The following is a 20,336-nucleotide window of genomic DNA, read 5'->3' as shown; positions in this document are numbered from 1 at the left end:
CTACAGCTTAATGTGCAACTGGCCCAGGTCCCTAGCCTCCCGGCTGTTCCCTTACCACACTTGGATCCTAGCCTTTGCTGCCCTGGCCCGCAGCTCTCCTGACTCTCCGGGGACATGCTCAGCTTCCGCGCCACCTCGTAATCCATGCCCGCGAAGCGGATCAGGAATCGCTCCTGGTTTATGGACTTCTTCAGGGCCTTGATTGCAGACTTCAGCTTCTTCTCCACCCTCTGCCGCAGGCAGTTAATATTGCAGCTGGCTAGAGGTCAGAGACGGGGGAGGGGGTAGACTATCAGGGTGAGCACAGGGAAAGCAGATGCCCTCCTAGACTGCCCCTCCCCATCACTGCTGCAGCTCCCTGCCAGAGCTAGTAGTGTGATTCCCCACCAATCTTCTATCATGTGTGAGTGGGGTGACAGGGACCGGGGGGAACTCAAGCAACAAAGGGGCATCTTCAGCTGGATTAGGGGCTTCCTCCTGACTACTCATCCCATCTCCCCACGCCCGAGCCTGGGCTGCTGCCCACCCCTGCATGTCCACCCTCTGGGGGTGACTATACATCTCTGCCTATTCTACCCCCCTCCTCTTTTAGTGCCCATCCCCGCACTTGGGATGGCTGTGGATGTAACTGTTAAAGCTGCACTGTGGACAGCAGAGGCTCTGTGCATCATCATCACTGGCCAGAGACCTGGAACCAGCGCAAGGAGTGGCAGGGCAAATTTCCCCCACAGCCTGCCTCATCTACATCTTGGGAAAGCCCCTTCTAGAGGTGCGGAAGGGGTTCAGTTTCCATGGTCTTACTCAATTCTTGGCCTCTGGCCAGACCGCCGGTGAGGGGGCCAGTCAGTGCAAGCCGGGAAGGTGGTTTTTGTGACATGGACACCTGCCCAGAAGGAGCTGGTCTGAGAACTGCCAAGCTCATTTCACACAGGCCATGGAACATGCTGCCTAGCAGCGTGTGAAGGTAATTAACAGCACAAGGCAGGCGTTATTGGAGAGTTGTCTGCTCCTTCCAAATTGTCGGCGGTTCAGCCCCAGTGCACACCGGGAAAGCCAGGGCTCCTACTGCTACGTGGGCTCACCTCAGTTCCAGAGCATTCTGGGATAGCCAGGCCTCTCTCCTCAGGCCCAGTGCACTCCAGGAAAACCAGTCCTCCCAGTCCCATATCCCCCAACCTGGGATTGCCTCAGGCCCAGTGCACTCTGGGAAAGCCGGTCCTCCCAGCACTGACCCTCACCTGTGACCTCTTCCGGTTTGATTTCTGCCTCAAACTCCAGGGTGATGCGCGTCACCTCCTTGTTGGGGGAGTTGCGGGCCCGGCGGCCTTTGCCCTTCTTTGATGAGTCGCACTTGAGGTTCACGAAGGTCACCTGGCAATCTGAGCAGGGGGCCGCCCCGCCTGGAAGAGAGGGAACCAGAGCGTCAGCATCCTCCCCACAGCTCCCTTGGGTCAATGGGGCCACTTCCCTCCACACAGCCATAGAGGAGCTTACACGGCTGGTTGGGGGGAGGGTGTACGCCTCACCTGGGGCCCCATGCTTCCCCGACTCATCCTGCTTCCCCTTCACGCGCGGGTGCAGGTGGCACTTGGCGTCCTTGATCTTGAAGGAAGCCTTTTGTTTGATTGGCGCAGCGGCAGTCTCTAAAAGAAAAGGCAGGTGCTAAACATCAGAGGCACCAGCTGAGCCTCCCGCGATGGCAGCTGGGGACAGAGGTGGCTCGGACCAGCCCAGGAGAGCGACCTTACCGATGCAGTGATGGCTGCTGTTGCCAGGCCTCTGCTGGGCCCCCTGGCGCAGGATGGGCGTCCCGCAGCTCACTGTGTAGCTGCTGTCAGACTCTGCAAAGAGGGAGAAAGGAGGGATTCAGACAGAGCCTGGGGCTCACTCCCGGCCTGGCTTCCAAAGTGCTACTCCACTGCATGGCCCAGGGAGGTCACTGGGGGCTCAGCACCCTTGGAAATCAGGCCCTGGCTCTGCATCTAAGCAGCTCACATGTGCTTTGGGTGCTGATCTGACCCCAACCTTTGAAGTTCCAGAGACTGGTTTATCGATAGCACAACCCAAGGGTCAATTCAGGCAAAGCCAGGGCCCTGCAAAGCCTGAGATCCTGTGTCCCGCCTCAGTGGGGTCGGCCCGGACCCCAGCCATGGCCCCCCAAAAGGTCCTCTGCACACCCCTAGGGGGGTGCACTCTACAGTGTGGTGACTTCTGCATTATCCAGGCCTAAATCTAACCTGCACAGTGACATCCTGCTTCCCTAAGCCCCCTCTGTGCTTTCCATTACATACGATGTTCTGCACGGCAATGCGGGGCACCGTTAAGCAGCCACCTCAGTAACGGGCAGGGAGAGATCCATATTTGTAAATCCCTTTCGGACAGAGGGCGTTCGAGAAGGCCAGTGCCCCGGGTAGGCTTCAGGGGAGATGTGGCGGCCACGGGTTGGTACCTGGCAGGAAGCGGGCCTTGGAGGTGCAGGTGAGGGAGCAGCTGTCCTTCTTGCCATTCTTGTTGCAGGTGAGCATGGCCCGGTGAGAGATGGGGCCCGTCAGGCATTTCACCAGCTCTGAAGGACAACAAGCAGCGAGTGGTGACAACAAGCAGGGGGCAACTTGGGGCTGACCAGCCAAGCAGGAGCTGCTCTGGGCACTGGGGGAGGGGAGTTATCATAACTGGGCCTACAGAATTAGCGCAATTGTGGGCGCAACTGAAAAAAGGGAGTGAAACTTCATTCACAATAATCTAGCATTCTCAGTAGTGATTGGGAAAGTTGCAAAAGGGACACAGAGAGACTGCATTAGTAGAAACAAAAAGACCTCCCGATATCACTCAAGGACGGCATTACGATCATCCCTGGTAAACAGAGCACTGTGAAACTGAAAAATCAATGAATCAAAATTGGTGGGTCGGAAATTAGGCCTAATTGGTGGGCAAAACAGTGAAGGGATGGGCTACTCCCCCCAATCGCTCCTTCTGGGGTCCTTGCAGAAAGAGACTTTGGAAGACAAATTGGCGATTGGAGTGAGTTTCACCATCCTGGCTGCCACCCCCACCATCTCCTGGGTCCCTGGGCCTTCGTCATTCTGATCCTGAGAGATGTCCTGACCACACCAGGCCAGAGAAAGAGGGAGCCACATGACATCACCACCTCCACTGGCTGAATCCCGAACACCACCTGGGATGTGAGACTTTTCCTCTCCCCCGAACGTGTCCTTCTCCTTCCCCACCTTCTTTCTTCTCTTTCCTCTCTCTCTCCTTTTTCCTTCTGGTGAAGAAGAGTCTGGCTTAGCTGGCCAAGACTGCCTACTTTGCAACACTGCTGGAAGCCCGGGACCAGAAAGAGGCAGCTAAAAGCCCATTTATTCTATTCAAATTAATTCAACAGTGGGACTCTAACCTTGCTCCCAACTCCACTCCTGCCACAGCATCCATCCTCCTCCCTCAGCCACCTGCTTCTGCCGTGGGCCATCCTGGCAAGAAAGGGGTGCGTGTGGTGTTGTGGGTTCTCCCGCACAGCTTTACACTCAAACACTCAACCTGGAGCCTTGAGTCAGCAGATCATCTTGAGGAGTAAGAGGCACTTGCTGGGGTTTCACTCACTCCTTCATTCTGAGGAGGCTTTGCTCAGTCTATCCCCTGTCCCTTCTCTTGGCGGGTAATGGAAGGGAATCAACTGGGCACCACAGTGTTGCTGTGGACTGTTAAGAACAGCTGCTGTGTCCCTCCCCAGAGGTGGCTGCAAGTCAGGGGCAGGTAAAGAGATTTTTATAGGTATATCTATCAGCAAAGTGCTTTGGGATCCCTTGGGGAGAAGAGCACTATGTAAAGAACAAAACAAATTTGACCCAGGTTTGAAATAGCCAGGGGAAGTTCAGCAGGTGAAGGACTACACTTTCTGATGTGCACTTTTCTAGGCGAGGTGCCAGAATTTCCTCCACCACATCCCAAACCCTCTCTTCTCTTGAGTCCAGCAGCCTAGGTGAGATGGGTTTGGGGGAGGAAGGGGGCTCTCAGGTCAGGAGACCACAGCATGAAATCCAGCTCCACAGGCCGCATTATCTGGCCTCCTGTGCTAGCCGTCTCAGCAGAGTGGCAAAAGGCAGACTGGGGCACGGAGCATGAACTCCCTGTCTCTGCCAGAAGGCACAGCACCGGGGCAGCATGGGGATCATGGGAATCTGCACAAAAATAAAACATGCTCTAGCTCTAGGCTGAGACTGAAAAGGTTTCCACTCGGCATGACGCTCAGACCAAGAGAGAACGCTATAGGCCGGGGTGCATGGTCAACGTGCACCCAGTGGCCAAATCCAACCCATAAGCAGCACCCTTTCTGCTGCACCGTCTCCACACATTCCCAGCAAAATCCGCCTGGATAAAAGTCTATCCACCACCTCACAGCAATGACCGAACAGAAAAACACAGATCTCTTTTCAGGCTTTGCCGGCTGACCTATGTTCACCCGCTAGATGGCAGCACGGGCTTTCTTTACCCACCTATGCAGTCCTTTTTGTTCCAGTGCAGTTTGCAGCCGGCCGGGCAGGTACACTCGTAGCTGCCAGGGGCGTTTACGCAGCCGAATTTGCAGCCTCCTCGGTTGATGCTGCATTCATCGATGTCTGCAGGGAGGAAAGCGAGAGGATTACTGAGAACTGGAATTGCCATGCTGCATAAAGCAAGCTCTATTAGAGGTTACAGCAGGCTGAAGGGGGCAGGACTCCTGGGTTCTATTTCTAGCTCCTGGAGTGTTCCAGCGGTTAGAGCTGGTGGGACAGAGGTTGGCAGCCTGGACTCCTGGGTTCTAATCCTGGCTCTGCCACTGACTCACTGAGCAATCCTGACCAAATCACTTTAGGCCCCATTTTCAAAGTGGCCTGTATTTCTGGGTGTCCAACCTGAGACCCCCTCGGGCTGGGTCTTCAGAGGAGCTGGGCTCCCACAGCTCCCATTAGCGCCAGTAGGGAAGGACACGTGAAATGAGAGGAGAATTTAGTCCAACACGTGCAGGGACGTGAGTCCCCCCTTCACAGCGCCCGGCCGCATCTCAGCTGTGACTCAGGACAGCGCTCTCCATAGGGAGGAAACTTGGGCACACACTTCCAGACAGCAGCTAGCCCTGACTCCCAGGGCATGATGACCACTAAGCAGTACCCTGGGGAGGGACACTCTGGAGAAAGGCTCGGAGGACAGCAGAAAATGAAGCTGCTCCAGGGTAACAAGCAGGCGCAAGACCCGGCACTTACCCAGCAGCACTGCCTGTAAGGGTTTCAAAGCCCCGTGTGAGCAGTGACCCATTACATCTCCCAGCCCCCCTCAGGCAGCTGCATAACCCCACTCTACAGAGGGGCAAAGGGACTCGTGATAAGTCAGGGGGAGAGCCAGGGAGAGAACCCAGGGGTCCTGGCGCCCAGCCATCTACCTGAACTGCTACCCAGACCTCTTTTTGCAGAGCCTCCCCCGGGGGCCAGGGTCAGAGGAGAAAAACTGCCAACGGCTTCTCGGGTAGGATGTAGGAGAAGTTCCCTGCTCAAACTCCTCATGAACCTGAGTCTCCTCAGCTCCCTGAAGCGTCTTCTCACCTTTGTCCCCTTGCTGGGAGCCAGGCCGGGCGTGAGCACAGCCCCGTAATCATCCTCATCCCCACCCCAAGAGCTCCCTGCAATTTCTATTAATCAGGAGCCATCCTCTGATCACTCCTCCCACAAGCCAACAGAGCGCCCACTGGCTGGGGAAAGCAACCAGAGCAATGGGTCTCCATATAGAGCTGAGCAATCCCCCTGCCTGGGGAGCAAACCCCGCAACCTTGCTAGGACTCCAACCATGGCCTTGGAGGTCTGCGAGTGGAGCCAGAACCAGCTCCTCCCAGCTGGGCAAGAGGGAAAGGGAAGGGGAGTGCAGGGCTGGGCAGAGATCCCAGGTGAGCAGAGAATAGAGTGGGATGGTGGGTGACCTATTTTGACCCAATCCCACCGTGTCAATTACTTCACGAGCTCCATAGCGGATGGCAGGGGAGCTGCTCTGCCTTCCCTTCCTCACAGCTCTTTCGATTGCCCAAATGGGCCGATCTTATTAGGGCTCATGTCACCCACCACTGAAATGCATCCACCTCTGGGGTGGAAAGTGGCAGCTGTGTTACAGTGCCCAGCAACGCTGCACTTCAGGAAGTGAAGACAAATACTGTATCCGACTGACCCACAGGGAGGTGGGAAGGAATTTCTCAACTGAATTTGGTCAGGCTGTGGCGGGCTAACGCGCCGACTCCTGACACAACTGCCATCAGTGCAGGGGTCTATCACGAGCCAAAGGACCTGGGGCCTTGGTTTTATTTCTTAGCCCAAATCACGGCAGCTCGTCCTTGACAGCAGCCTTTGCACCAACTTTGCTGGGGTGCTGGATCCAGGACTGACTCAGAGTCACCAGCACCACCCTTGTCCCAGACTGTCTCCTTCGTGGTTTTTCTCACTACCAAGTGGCTGCTTTCTCCACCAGCTGGAATTTCTGTGTGGCTCCACCTTTACCCCAGTAAAGTAACCCAGCCAGGTGGTGACAAATACTTGGCTCACAGGGACTAAATCCTCTGTCTAGCTTGCCTCCGTCAGTGTGAAAACCAAACACTCTGCTAGGACGGGGGACCAGCTAGACGTAGAAAGAGAGACAGACAGAGGACTTAGAAAGTAGATTCCATTTAGCAGTTATGCTCTCAACGCTCGCTTTGCATCATCTATTTCAGTCACTCCACATTCATTGATTCATCAAGCATAAGGCCAGAAGGGACCATTAGCTCACCTAGTCTGACCCTACAGTTGCCAACTTCCTTTGGACGAATTCCTGGAGATTTCATCACATGACACAATCTTTAGTTAAAGATTCATCTTTAATTCTGGAGATTCCAGGACAATCCTGAAGGGTTGGCAATTCTATCTGACCCTCCTGTATACCAGGCCAGAGAAATTCACCCCACGAGCCCTGCACTGAGCCCAGTAACGTTTGTACTCCTGAGCGGTGTGACACAAACCAAGAGCCCTTCCCGACATCCTGCCTCACTCTCTCTGCAAACCGCAGCCAGCAGGCGGTTTAAGCCAGCCTCTGGCTTTACGAGAGGTTTTATAAACCTCCTCCCTCAAGGAACTCTTTTGCTCCCAATGGGAGGGACAGCACTTCCCTGTCCAGCGCGTTTAGCACATGGTGTGAGCGAGCGCTCATGGACAAGTGTGGCTGCCTGTCTGTGTTGACCTGCTTGTGTGTTTGCGTCTGCATGCAAGTGGGCATGAAATCACTGCAAGGACTCACTGGCTGTATAAACAGAGGCAGCCTGGCAAGAAAGATGGAGCAGAGTCGCATTCAGTGGGTGAAATCCTGACTTCACTGAAGTGAAAAGCAAAACTCCCATTGACTTCAGCAGGGCCAGGATTTTATTTGGGGCAGGCAGGGACCAGGCGTCTAACAGGGGGGCTCCTGGGTACAGGGTTCACTGCACATTTAGGTATGTGAGTTTTACAGCACTAGTCCAGCCTGCCATGCTAATGACGTCTAATTGAACCAAACTGCATTTACATCGACTCCATTGAAGTCAATTATATCGGCCGAGAATATGCCCCACCATGGGCACTTGTTTGCTGGACGTGGGAGGCGCGTTCTCAGTCTGGACTGCGTTTACACAGGACGGGAAGAGACTTCCTGAGTCATCAAGTGCAGTCCCCTGCTATCACAGGCCGTCACAGAATCAAAGGGGTTTACAGGTAGAGGCATTTGCACTGGTCTGTGCAAGCGTCTACTGTGTGTGTGCAGGGGGTGCATACGTTGTGGGCGTGAGGGCTTCTTTGTGTCGGTGCACCAGCCTTAATCTAGGTAATCCAGGGTATCTCGGCATACGTAACTCGCACTGAAAACTACCGCTTCAAACTGCACTGCTGCCATAACACGCCTGAACAAACCTCTCTGCGCTTTTCATCTTCCCTGCTACTCCCTCAGGCGCAGGCCTCCCCTTCCCTCGCGCTCGGGAGTTATCTGACTCAGGAAACTCAGCTCAAAACCTTTTTGAAGTCCCCCTCCAAACTTTGTGCCAAGAACTCTGGGGATTTTTTCTCTCTCTCCCTGAGCGGACAAGTCACAAATTGCTCCGGTCGCTTTGTTTGAAGTTGCAGACACAACTGTCTGGCTCCCTGCACCCACTCGGCTTATGGAGCTCCATTTCCAACTACTTAGGAATCAGCAGAAAGAGAGAAATCCCCTCCCTGCTTGGCATCCCCCTCGCTGCTTACAGGGGAAAGCAAACGTGACAGCGGGGGCCCTGTTTTCCTATCCGAAGAGGTGAAGCCATTGGAAAAGTCAGGACAGAAGCAATCAAAGTCCCAGACCGGATTGGGATACTAGGGACTCGGCTGCTCTGGAGAGGAGTGCAGTATGGGACTTCCCCACAACCGTGATCCCAGTGTCTGCGTCCCAAAGATCTCTCTGCCATCCACGCCTCCTCGAGGGACACCCGGGCAGCAGTCCCTTTCGTGGCTCATCCAGCCCTTTCTGAACACCTGTATGCATGACCCCCCAACACACGCACATGGTTCCTGTCTCACAGAATCATAGAATATCAGGGTTGGAAGGGACCTCAGGAGGTCATCTAGTTCAACCCCCTGCTCAAAGCAGGACCAATCCCCAATTTTTGCCCCAGATCCCTAAATGGACCCCTCAAAGATTGAACTCACAACCCTGGGTTTAGCAGGCCAATGCTCAAACCACTGAACTATCCCTCCCCCCTATTGGGTAGCAGGAAATGTATCCCTGCTAGGAGCACAGAGATGGCCAGACTGCATCGATCCATCTAGTCCAGGATCTTGTCTCTGACAGTGGCGAGTATCAGATGCTCCAGAGAAAGCACAAGAAACACTGATGTGAGCAGTTCCAGGAAAACCTGCCTGGGATAGTTTCTTCCAGTCTCCCAATAGTCCGAGACTGGCTTCTCGCTGAAGCAGGAAGCTTTAGATCACTTGTTCGTTTTATCCATATCCTTCTCTGAATCCTCACCTCTTGGCCTCGATGATAACTTGTGGCAATGAATTCCACAGCCTACCCAGGCATTATACTGAATCATACATGTTAAAGCTGGAAAAACCCTACTGGGCTCCATCTAGCCCAGCCCCGCTCCTCACCCCAGGCAACAAGGCAAGACTGTTCCATACAATCGCTTCTCCAGGGCCTGGTCCAGTTTAGTCTTAGGTAGCCCAAGTGATGGGACTCCCAGCCCTTCCCTGGGGAGACGATTCCCCTGCCAGAGAGATCCCACTACCAGGAAGCGGGCAAACGGGACAGTAACTCCCATACCTCCACAGTGGGTGAGCCCGTACAGCGTGTAGCCCTTGTGACACAGGCAATGGAAGCTCCCCGGGGTGTTGATGCAGATGTGGTCACAGGTCCTGTCGAAGGAGCATTCGTCAATATCTGGGAGGAAGAAGAGGGAAAGGCAGAGAGCATGAGGCCCGGCCCAGCCTGGGGGTCGGCTCCACAGGGGTCTCGAATCCCAGGAGTTTCTCAAGGGTTCGATTCCTTCCCCACCCACCTCCAGTGTCACCCAGAAAGACTGAAATGAATACTCCCGCCGTGTGAGGTCCATGCACAGCTCTCTCCCACTGTGCCAGAGGGGTGGTCCAAGTCCAAAGCCCTGCAGAAAAGCAGCCAGCCAGGAAGGGCGTCTATGCCAACATCTGCTCCTTTACCCTGCATAGGACGGGGGCACCTCAAAACACACCCCCTTCCCAGCCCCACTGCCATGCTGAGCATCCCTAGGCCTATGCAACGCTGTGCCCTTGGGCGGATTATCCACAACGAACCTGGGACCTCTACAGCTGGAGCTAAAAGACCCGTCTCTGTCAGGCTCATCAACCTCCACCTGCAGCCCAGCCACCACTAGAGGGTGACAGAACTCCACAGTGGGTGGATTATGACTCCGCCCCCAAGCCCATCCTTTATCCTACCGCAGAGATTCTTTGCAAGACAAAGGGTTAAATCCCAAGGCGCCAGCCTGGAATGGAAAGTCCCCCGTGGCGTGGGGGTGAAAGCAACTGCAAGCTCCGCAGTGCCATGGATCCAGGAACATGTTTGGATCCAGCACATCCCCCCCGTCCCGCCCCACATGGAAACCAAACCTGTGCTCCCTGGCAGAACCCCCTCCGAGGAAGGTGCCAGCATCACCCGCTCTGCCCTGCGGGGCCCTCACTGTGGGAGGGCGGGACAGTCTGCAGGGGCAAACCTGGCCTGCCAGGTTTCTTTTAATTTCATTAGCTTCATTAACTTAACTGCCACGATCAGATCAAACTTCCAACAATGCAGAACCTGGATGGAGATGAAAGAGGTGCCCGACAAAGGCACACCAACCCCCCCCGCCGACCTCCCCAGGGCCTGGCCCTGTGCACTCAGCAGGTAACACCTGTGCTCCATCATACCCCAGCGAATCACGGCTTCAGACACTCACCCAGCGATGAAGGGCCCAAGTGCTGATTCAGGGAAGGCCTGGGAACCTTGGCACTGGGGGGAGGGGAGGCGCAGATACCGGCCCCCCTGCATACTTAGCTCAAGGCTGGTCTCGTTCCAAAGTTAGATGAGTTGGGTGGCCTCAGACGGATAATACTTTGCATGCCCATGGGGCCTTTCATAAGAAGATCACAAAGCACAACTCTCTCCCACCCAGGGAGAGAGATAAAGATTACTCCATTTTACAGATGGGTCTATTGAGGCAGAGAGAGGCGAGTCCATGGCAGAGCTGGGAATAGAAAACCCAGGAGTCCTGGCTCCCCATCCCCTGCTCTAACCAGTAGTCAACACACTGCCTCCCTTCTCTGCTCCAGGCAAGGGCCCAGGTGGCAGATCAAGTGCAATGAGCATGGAGAAAGCTGAAACCAGCAGTAGGATAGAAGTGTTCTGTAAGGGACTGAGGGTTTGACCCCTCCGTGCCCACCCAGCCAGTGCCTGCCTTCCCTCCATGGTCCACGGCGAAAACAAACGGTTACAAATCACAGTACAATCCCACACTGCGCATGCCATAACCCCAGCCCTGTTCATTCCAACCAGCTAGGTCACTTGAAAAAGGGCAATCCCCAGGGAAGAGGGCAGGGGGGATGGGCCAGGAGGTTTATTCCTGAGAGTCCTGGCTGCCTCTGAAGAGAACAGATCTCGGCAAAAGAAAATGGCTGGCGTGGGTACATGTGTGTATGTGTGTGTGCACGTGTGTGAATGTGTACGTGCGTGTGCCGTAGCCAATGAGATGTCAACCCATCCCCCGGATTCCCTGCAAAAGTCTTGTGCAATAAACAACTTTCGTGGTCTGTAAAAACAGTGACGTGTCTGAGGCTGTTAACACATGAATTCGGCTGCACACATTCCCCTAAGTTCAGATGGCATCCCATGCCCGGTGTTGTCAGATCCCCTGAGGTTAGCGTGCGTGCGGCCACACATCTTGTTGTTACACAGATACACACACTCCGCAGAAAGACATGCCAAGGTGTGATAACACTGAACGCCCGCAGGCTTTTGTGTGTTGGTTGTAAGCTGTGGTCTCTGAGATGTTATCTGGCATGCCTGGTGAGCTTGTTAGTTGATTCATAGGCCAGAAGAGATCATTATGCTCATCTAGTCTGACCTCCCATGTAGCACCAGCCAAAGAACCTCACCCAGGGATTCCTGCAGCCATACCCACAGTGGCTTGATGATCCGAGTAACCACACGGACAGAGCCACGCCTGGAATTTCAGCCCAATTTCACAGACTCAAGGGACGGGCCCAGACCGGAGCCCAAAATCCAAACACCTCTGAAGCGTGAAGAGGTTTGGATCAGGAACCTGCCTTCACCGCTGGGCCCCTGAGTCTCTCTCATGGCCTCAGGCCTGGGAGATGTCTAGGAGTTGAACTTTGAGACTCAGGGAGTTCCCTGGGGCCAGATTTTTAAGTACTCAGAACCCACAATTGGGGCCAGATTTTCAAAAGTGCCCAGCCTCTGGCTACTCCCACTGAGAACAATGGAGAACCCCCTCCCCAATGCACATACACCCACTGAGAACAATGGAGAACCCCCTCCCCAATGCACATACACCCACTGAGAACAATGGAGAACCCCGTCCCCCATGCGCGCACACATGCACTGAGAACAATGGGGAACCCCCTCCCCCATACACACACACACTGAGTACAATGGGGACCCCCTCCCCCATGTGCACACACACACTGAGAACAATGGGGAACCCCCTCCCCCACGCACTCCCACCGAGAACAAGGCTGAGCGGCTGAACAACCCTGGCCACCTCTGCTTTGGAGACATAGGACATTTTTGATGCTAAGCCCAAGTCCTTGGTACCTGAAAAGCCAAGAGTGCTCGGGGGTGACACTGTCAGCACAGTGTTAGCCAACAGAAGTGCCAACAGAAGTGTTAGCCAACAGAAGTGCCCCCGTGGCTAACTCCTCACCGGGAGGCGCACAGCACCCCTCCACGACCCCATCCAACACTGCGTCACTCACAGGGGACTGGGACCAGCTCTCAGCCCTGGAGCCCCTCCACAAGACGTGGAACCCAGCCGCGCTGCAGGCCCCACCCGGCACTCACCTTGGCAGGTCCTTTCGTTGATCAGCAGCTTGTAGCCTTTCTTACAGCTGCACTCGAAGCTGCCCACCGTGTTCCTGCAGATGTGGTCGCAGCCGCCATTGTTCAGCCGGCACTCGTCGATATCTGCGGGGAGGGGGAGACACAAAACATCCCATTACACAGACTGACTGGAACCGGCGACACAAGCATGGGGAGTGCAATTAGAGGTGAAGGAACCAGCCGCCCAAGAAAAGGAAGGACGGCCCAGCGGTTAGGGTACTAGCCCTGCACTCACGAGACCTGAGTTCAAGTCTCTGCTCCGTCACAGACACCCTGTGTGATGGCCCTTGTCTCTCTGTGCCTCAGTTCCCCATCAGAACGCGAGGGAGAACAGTGCTGCCTTCTCATGTGGGTGTTGGCAGGCTCAATATGGCACAGATTGTGAGACGCTCCGATATTACAGTAATGAGAGCTGCCATCTAAGGGCCTCAGCTAGAAGGATATTGAAGTCAAGGGGAGTTTTGCTATTGATTTGAACGGGAGAAGGACTGGGGCCTTTGATGAGCACAGCTTCCTGTGATGGGACAGGCCCAAATAAATGTGTTAGTCTCTAAGGTGCCACAAGTACTCCTTGTTCTTTTTACAATACAGTCAGAGGTCAGGAGGGAATCAGGACGCCTGGGCTCTATTCCGAGCTCTGAGTCCTTGTGTGAATCGCTGCATCTCAGTTCCTGCATCTGTCCAGTGGGAATTAGAATACGCACCCAGCTCACAGGGGTGGAAAGAGGATGAATGAATATCTGCCAAACGCTTGGATGTCCTTGGTGGACAACTTCCGTTCTGACACAGATACAAAGATTCTGGGGAGTCGCCATTGGCAAGTGGGGCTGAGGGCTCTTGGGGAACGCGTGCGTTAGAAAGAGAGAGACTGGCAGAAAACAAGAAAGGGAAAAATCACCCTCAGAAGAACAGGAGTTAGACAAAACAAACACGCAGGTTTCGAAAACCTCCTGACTTTAAGGCAATAAGCGACACTAAAAAATAAACAATCCCTCCCTCCCCATTTCCAAAGAGCTTCTATAACCTGCAAAGTGGTCGGTTTTGGTTTTGTACTAGCCAGAAAATTTACTGCTAGGAAATGACCTGTAAAACAGAACGAGCCTGGGCTGACAAATCCCAGGTAAGAGCTCAGGGCAGACCTTGCCCAAAGCTTCATTTGAATCCCTCCCCCAGTTCTGTGTTGCCTTCAGCTCCAGGACAACAGCTGCGGCTCTCTGGGGTTGTGGCTTTTCTTTTATTATTGTGAGTGAATTAGCAGTAAAACAGCTCGCAATTGTAATAAAATCCCAGACACAGGGGATATGGCTCTGGGTTATTATGCTTTCCTGGAACGTCAGAATGGGAAAGGTGGTGTGCTCTGAACAATAATAATGAAGCCCAGAGAGGTCTGGAATCGGTCAGGCAGGTAGATGGCTTTCAGCAGGATGGTGCTTTCCTTTCAACTACGGCCAAGGACCCCAAGCTGCCAAAAGACAGAATGCAGGCGCCTTCCATTTCTGGAGCTTCACCTTCTCTCCTGGGGGCTGGCCGAGTCAAGGGTCTCCCGCTGAAGGGACGGCATGCAGCGCGGTTGTATCTGGAACCCCAAGCTTGTGTGTGTGTGTGACCGGATCTGTCTCTTTCACTCACGCCCACCCACATGCATACGCACATGCACATGTGTTGGTGTTACCCCCAATTCCTCCAAATGTTCCTCCTTTTCTGTAAAAAAATGGAGTGAATTTGCTGCTAATTTAAAACACGATGGATTGATGGCCGTTCGGCCCGCATTTCTGTTTAAGTACAGCCCCAGCAAGCAGCAGACTTGTATTTGCTCCTACAATTCATGTCGCAGGTGCAAATTTCACAGACCCTCCCGCAGCCAGATCGGCCATCGCCTAGACAGCCCATGTAATGCAGCCATCCCCCAGGTTACCTCTGCTGTATTAAGGGTGTGCATGGGTTATTACTCAGTAATACCACCCGAATAGCATACATACCTCTAGATCTGCCATCCAGGAACCTCAAAACACTGTACAAACAATACATCCACTCTGACTTTGGGATAATGGGTCAATTTCCTTGACACCCACACATTAGGACTCAATCGTTACCACCAGCAAGAATATTAGTCATCATTGCAAAGAGTGAAGTTAGCCTCTCAACACCCTGACATAGGGCCGTGTTATCCCGCTTTAAAGCTGAGCCATCAAACAGGGAGAGTGTGTGTGACTTGCCCAGGAAGTCTGTAGCAGAGCTAGGAGCAGAATCCAGATTCCCCAGCTCCCAGTCCTCTGGTTTCATCACAAGATCAGTCTTCCCCACGATCCCCCCTGGGATGTTTCAACCCCATTTCACAGGATGGTGCTGAAGGTCAAGCAGTGAGTCACTGGGGTTGGCATGCAGGAGTCCTGGCACTGAGAGCCCTGCTCTAACTGCTAGCCCACCACAGTGTTTGTGCTGCATGACTGCCGCCAGACTGAACCTTCCCCCTGCCTCTGGGTTTCACAGGGAACGGGGCTGACACAAGGCAGCTACAATCCCTGACTCAAAAGGAATCGGAACAACAGGGCTGCTGTTCCCAGGCAGAACTGGGGTGGGGGCTGGGAAGTGGGATTTTAACACCTCTGAATGACAAAAGTTGCTCCAGGAGGACAGGGTGCAGTGTGCCTCGCCCGCGATCCCAGGTATGGTGCACCTTCCCAGGTAAGCTTGGGGAGCAGGGACTGTTCAGCTGGGAAACGTAGCTCCCTCCCTTTGTAGGTCAACTGGTTTCCCAATGAGCATTTCTTCTCCCACAGTCTGATGTACGTTTGGATAGAGGCCTTTGTTCTGGCTGGGAGTCAGCCCTCGCCCTCAGGCCTAACCACATTGGTCTGTCGGAGGACAGGGGTGGAGAGATGAGAGCGCCTCATGTTGCCAAGGGCCAGGTGCTTAGGTGCCGGATGATACAGGTAGGTGCTTTTGTCCACAAGGTGCCTAAGCAGGTTAGGTGCTTAACTCCCAGGAAAGTCGATGGGACTTCAGTGTCTAACGCACTTAGGCACTTTTGTAAATCCCACTCAACGCCCATCTGCATCGGTAGGCACCTACATCCCTTTGTACATCTTGCCCAAACTCTTTGGAGTCTCGTGAGATACTCAAGCCCCAGCCCGTCAACCCATGTGCACACCACAGTGCCCATCACCATAGTATCTGGGCACAGATCTCTGGTGTAACACCCATCACCATAGGACCTCAGTATAGATCTACCTCAAACACAGGGTCTGGCACGCAGCACCCACATGTCACCATCCCCACACACGAGGAAGACTTAGTACAGGAATCCACCTCCACTGCGAATTCTGCTCTTAAAAGCCAGTGCCCTGCCTGGCCCACCAAGCCTCCAGAGACACCGGCGAGATGGCGGTGGGGACAGCCCCAGCTCTCTTATAGCACAGCAATGCTCTTCCGCATGGGGTTTAATCCTAGAGCGAACGTTGTTATTGAACCCTTGCGGAGCAGACTGAGGTGGGGCTGATGGGCAAGAGAGAGGGACTGGGGGTAGAGAGGAAGAAGGCTTCTTAACGCAAAAGGCAAGAACCGGAGCTCCCCAGGGAGACGTATGCAGCTCTCTCATCTGTTCCATGGCCACTGAAATGTTTCTCTAGGCACGGATCCCGTCCGGAGACCTTGAAGAATCCCCATTTGCTCTCAGAGCCCTGGCCGGTCAGAGAGACAGACCAGTGTAGGGGGACTGGGGTTTATTAGGGGGTGATTCTAGGTGTGTGTGTGTGGGGGGCTGTGGCTCGGCAGGAGGGTCTGGGTATGAGGGGGTCTGGATGCACGGGGGTTTGGTGGATCGGGGTGCAGCTCCTGGTACAGGGATCCCTCCCCCTCCAGCTGAGGAACGATGGGTGTAGGAAGTGCAGTGGCGGTGTGTGTGGGTGCAGAGCTTCCTATAGCCGGGGGTGGATCTGACATGGCCCCTGATGCCATGCAGGGGAAGAGGAATTCCCCAGCCCAGCCGGAACTAGCAGCTGAGCCCGGCGCAGGGTAGGAGCCACCAGCTGGGTCTTCCCCAGTCCTGCCCCACAGTGATTTACCTCTCTGCAGGCTACCCTGAGCACACAAAACATACTACCGGGGAGGGTCACATGACCGCTCTTGTGGCTTCCTTTTGTGTTCCTGTCAGAAAGTAATTTTTCTGTGGGGAAGCAAAGAAATCTGCAGGGAACATAAATTCTGCACATGCGCAGTGGTGCAGAATTCCCCCAGGAGTAAAAGTTGCTCCCAGCGGAGAAGAATCCTCTAATGGGAGAGCGGCTGGCTCCACGCTCCCACATGTAAGGTGGGCTCAAAGCTGCCAGGCCCTCGCTCACTGGTCCCTTACCTTTGCAAGTTTTCCTGTCTGGCTGCAGCATGAAGCCCATTGGGCAGCTGCAGTGCACACCCGTGGCTGCGTCATGGCACTTGCTGTCACAGCCCCCGTTGTTCACAGCGCAGGTCTCTGCATGGTGGGGAGAGAGAAAGAGAGAGAGGTTAGCAATAAATGCTTTTAAAGGATGCCCAGTCTAGGAGTGAGGTGCAAACACGCTGCTGAGGCGACTTCGTGCCGGGTGGGTTCGAGATCCCAAGCGGAAATATCTACACTGCTATCTTTAGCAAGCTAGTATGAGTCTCACTACCCGGGCTGGGCAGCTCGGTCCCCCAGCTGCAGTTAGACATACCCAAACAGGCCAGATTTCCAGGAAGAGCTGAATGCCCTCTGCAAATCCAGCCCCTTTTTTGGGCATCTTGAGTTGGGCTGGTGCCTACTCATCCCTTTTTGAAAGTCTTGTCACACAGCTCAGTGGTTGTCTGAACGTAATGGCAGAGCAACAAAACCCAGGTCAGGGCTTTCTACAAGCAAAGAGGACACTTACCTGTGCTTCTGGAGGAGAGAGCAAATCTTCTGACTCACCGGTAGAGCAACCACAGTCATTAATAGCGACACACACACACACCCCCTTTTCTCCCTGTATTAGTTTTAACCTCCCTTTGGAGGGAAACATGGAGTTTGGCTTTTTCCATCTGGAAAGCACTGATTCTTTGCCTGAGAGTTTCCCAAGAAAGCTGGGGAAGGGCGGGAGAGACGTACACATCTGTTTGTGCACCAACATCACACATGTCGACCACACAGGGCCCGCTAAGTGACCTACTGCTGAGCAGCCGACAAAGGGACCAGGAGACTGCAAAACTTTACAGTAGGTCCTACATAAACACTGAACAGCTGTTGCCACTGGTTGTCTTTAATGTCTCAGCAACAGAATTGGGGGTTTTCCTTTTTAATAGATGTTCAGGTTCTGGAGGACAATTGCTACTAGCTTAAATTAAAATACGATAGTAGAAGTTTTAAGGCAGGTCAGATGGGGGGCATAAATCTACTTGGCAGCATCCCTCTTGAGCACAGCCTCCCTAATGCTTCGCATTTCTAGCATGCCTTTCTTCAGAGGATTTCAAACCACTTGACAGCATTCGTTAGCCTTCCCCACATCCTGAGGGGCGCATTGGCATTATCATCCCAATTACAGTAACTAATCCCAGGGCTTCTGGTGTGTCGACAGCAGAGCAGGAAAAAGAACCCAGGAGTCCAGGTTCCCAGTCCCCGACTCTACCCCCTAGATAACCCTCTCTCCTTCAAAGAATCTGCTCATTAATAACATCAGAGTATCTTGGTTGAAGCGCGGCAGACAGGAAAGGGGAACTGGTCTGTTCTATCAGGAGACGTTTTCTCGGTCTATTAAAACAACATGTCAGGCAGTAACACAGGTAAAAGCCAGAGCGGCTGCTCAGGAATGTTTGGAGATGGGACTTGAGATGAGATTGAGACATAGCAGTTTGCTGGCAGGTTTCAGGGAAGCACATGTGAGCTAGTTAAATCCCTGTAGGAGGCCACCTGCCACTCCCAGGCACTGGGAAAGTGGAGTTTGTTTGTGACTGGAAGAGGTTTTGGCTTCCCAAAGGAGCAGGCTGTTCTGGTCCCCATCCAGCAAGGAACTTGCACATGTGCCTGTCTTTAAGCATGTGACGAGTTCCACGGGGCTCCTCACATGCTTAAAGCTAGGCACAGGGAGTGGTGAAATAAAAAGTTTTACGAACCTCAACGCTAGTAGAAATGGTTTTTCCCTTTAAAGAAAATAATAATTCAAGGGGAATAGAGTTCTGGGGATGATTTAACGATGCCAGGGCACTGTTTGCAACCCACACACAGCAGTGCTGGGCTAGAGGGGGGACAAGAAGTGAATCTAACTAGAAACATGGGGCCAGATTTACAAGTGCTCAGCAGAGAATACTTCTCAAAGATGCCTAAGCCCCATTTTCAGAAGTGACTTTGAAGTCAGATCCTAAGGAATTTAGATACTAACTCCCATTGAAATCAGTGGGATTTAGCTTCCTCAATTAGGTAGACATACTTGAAAATGTTACCCAGCATTCACCATCAGATTTTCAAAAGCCCTCAGGCTCCCACCATGGCACTGCTGGACTGATTTTCAAAAGAGCTCATCCCTTGTGTGCCAGGCTCTTCTGAAATTTGGAATAGATTCTGCCATCCTTACTCACGCTCAGCAGCACCTTGCTTCAGGAATAGTTCCCTGGCAGAGTAAACAGAGGTATGGACAGTGGGATTGGCCCCATGAAATGAAAATCTATTTGCACTGTCCAAGCTGAATGAAGCTTTGCAAAATAAAACCATGTACACACTGCAGCAATGGCAAAGGGCACCTTCGATTTTTTACAATGTTAATTACTTCCTGTCGTCAGACTCAGCCGTTGCTGTTACAACAGCAAGAGGCATTATTTTAAATGCAACATTTTCATCTTGTCCAATGTCCCTGTGAAACCAAATCTTTGGTTTTTGTACTAACCATTAGAACAATGCTTTGAAATTCATTAATGAAGACCAATAAAATTTCCCTTCCAGAGCATTAGCTGCTTGGATGACTGAGACATTTGGGGTCAAGGACCCTAACGTGCTAACCCGCCGAAGAAATTTGTTGGAAAAGAGCAAATTCCAGGTTCTCTCTCTTTGCGGGAACTACATGAAGTGTAATTGACTGAAACGCCTAACCGCTGTTTGCTGTGCTGGGGATTTGGGATTATTATTCTGTGAATGTCCTGCTGCTGCTATTTTTATGCTGTCTCATCACAAGAGAACAAAGGGACCATTCTACGAAATTAATGGCCAGTAGAGTTACAAAATGTAATGCTAAGAACATATTTCTTCACCTATCTATGTACCCAGATGCTTACATAGCCTGCAGCCAATCACCGGAACTCCCCTCCGCAGGAAAGCAGATAGCCTAATACTACGGCTGGATAATTTTATAACCATTACTGACACCTGGAGCTATGCGAGAGCTGGAGGTGAGCAAATGGCACGTCTCATGTGATGATTGTCACAGGGGTCAGAGCTGGGTTTGAGTCGGTTTTCTGAGCTGGGAGGTAGGGGTTATTGGGTTCTAGTCCCACATAGGCCTTTTTGCTCAGCGAAGGAACAGTGCGACTGTAGAGGACTGAGACATCAGGGTGACCGTCCTTTAGAGGAACAGAGAGAACACATGGCATGACATTTGATAGAGGTGGAGGACGTATCTCTCTCTAGTGGCTGCCTCTGGGCTCTTGGTGCGCCTCCCACATCCAAGTGATTAGTCTACCTCCCTAAGACCTTTCTATGCAGAACCGAGAGCATTACAGTAGAAGCTAGAGGCCTCAAC

General features: G+C 53.2%; 1 protein-coding gene across 3 annotated transcripts in view; it reads right to left on the bottom strand.

Moving 5' to 3' along the window:
* SCUBE3 (signal peptide, CUB domain and EGF like domain containing 3) overlaps positions 1 to 20,336 on the bottom strand; it is a 96,545-nt gene that overhangs the window by 10,966 nt on the left and 65,243 nt on the right. For all 3 annotated transcript variants that reach the window (XM_074936103.1, XM_074936101.1, XM_074936102.1), the window contains 9 exons: positions 16,973 to 17,089; positions 12,583 to 12,705; positions 9,316 to 9,432; positions 4,494 to 4,616; positions 2,450 to 2,566; positions 1,749 to 1,841; positions 1,527 to 1,643; positions 1,239 to 1,400; positions 56 to 259 (listed from right to left, as the gene is read on the bottom strand). In XM_074936103.1, the coding sequence (XP_074792204.1) occupies positions 56 to 259; positions 1,239 to 1,400; positions 1,527 to 1,643; positions 1,749 to 1,841; positions 2,450 to 2,566; positions 4,494 to 4,616; positions 9,316 to 9,432; positions 12,583 to 12,705; positions 16,973 to 17,089 (1,173 nt within the window). The remainder of the gene's footprint in view (positions 1 to 55; positions 260 to 1,238; positions 1,401 to 1,526; positions 1,644 to 1,748; positions 1,842 to 2,449; positions 2,567 to 4,493; positions 4,617 to 9,315; positions 9,433 to 12,582; positions 12,706 to 16,972; positions 17,090 to 20,336) is intronic.

The sequence above is a fragment of the Natator depressus genome, chromosome 21 (assembly GCF_965152275.1).
Source record: "Natator depressus isolate rNatDep1 chromosome 21, rNatDep2.hap1, whole genome shotgun sequence".
Lineage (NCBI taxonomy): Eukaryota > Metazoa > Chordata > Testudines > Cheloniidae > Natator > Natator depressus.
Note: the sequence above shows the minus strand (reverse complement) of the source record. Positions and strands in the feature narration are given on the sequence as shown.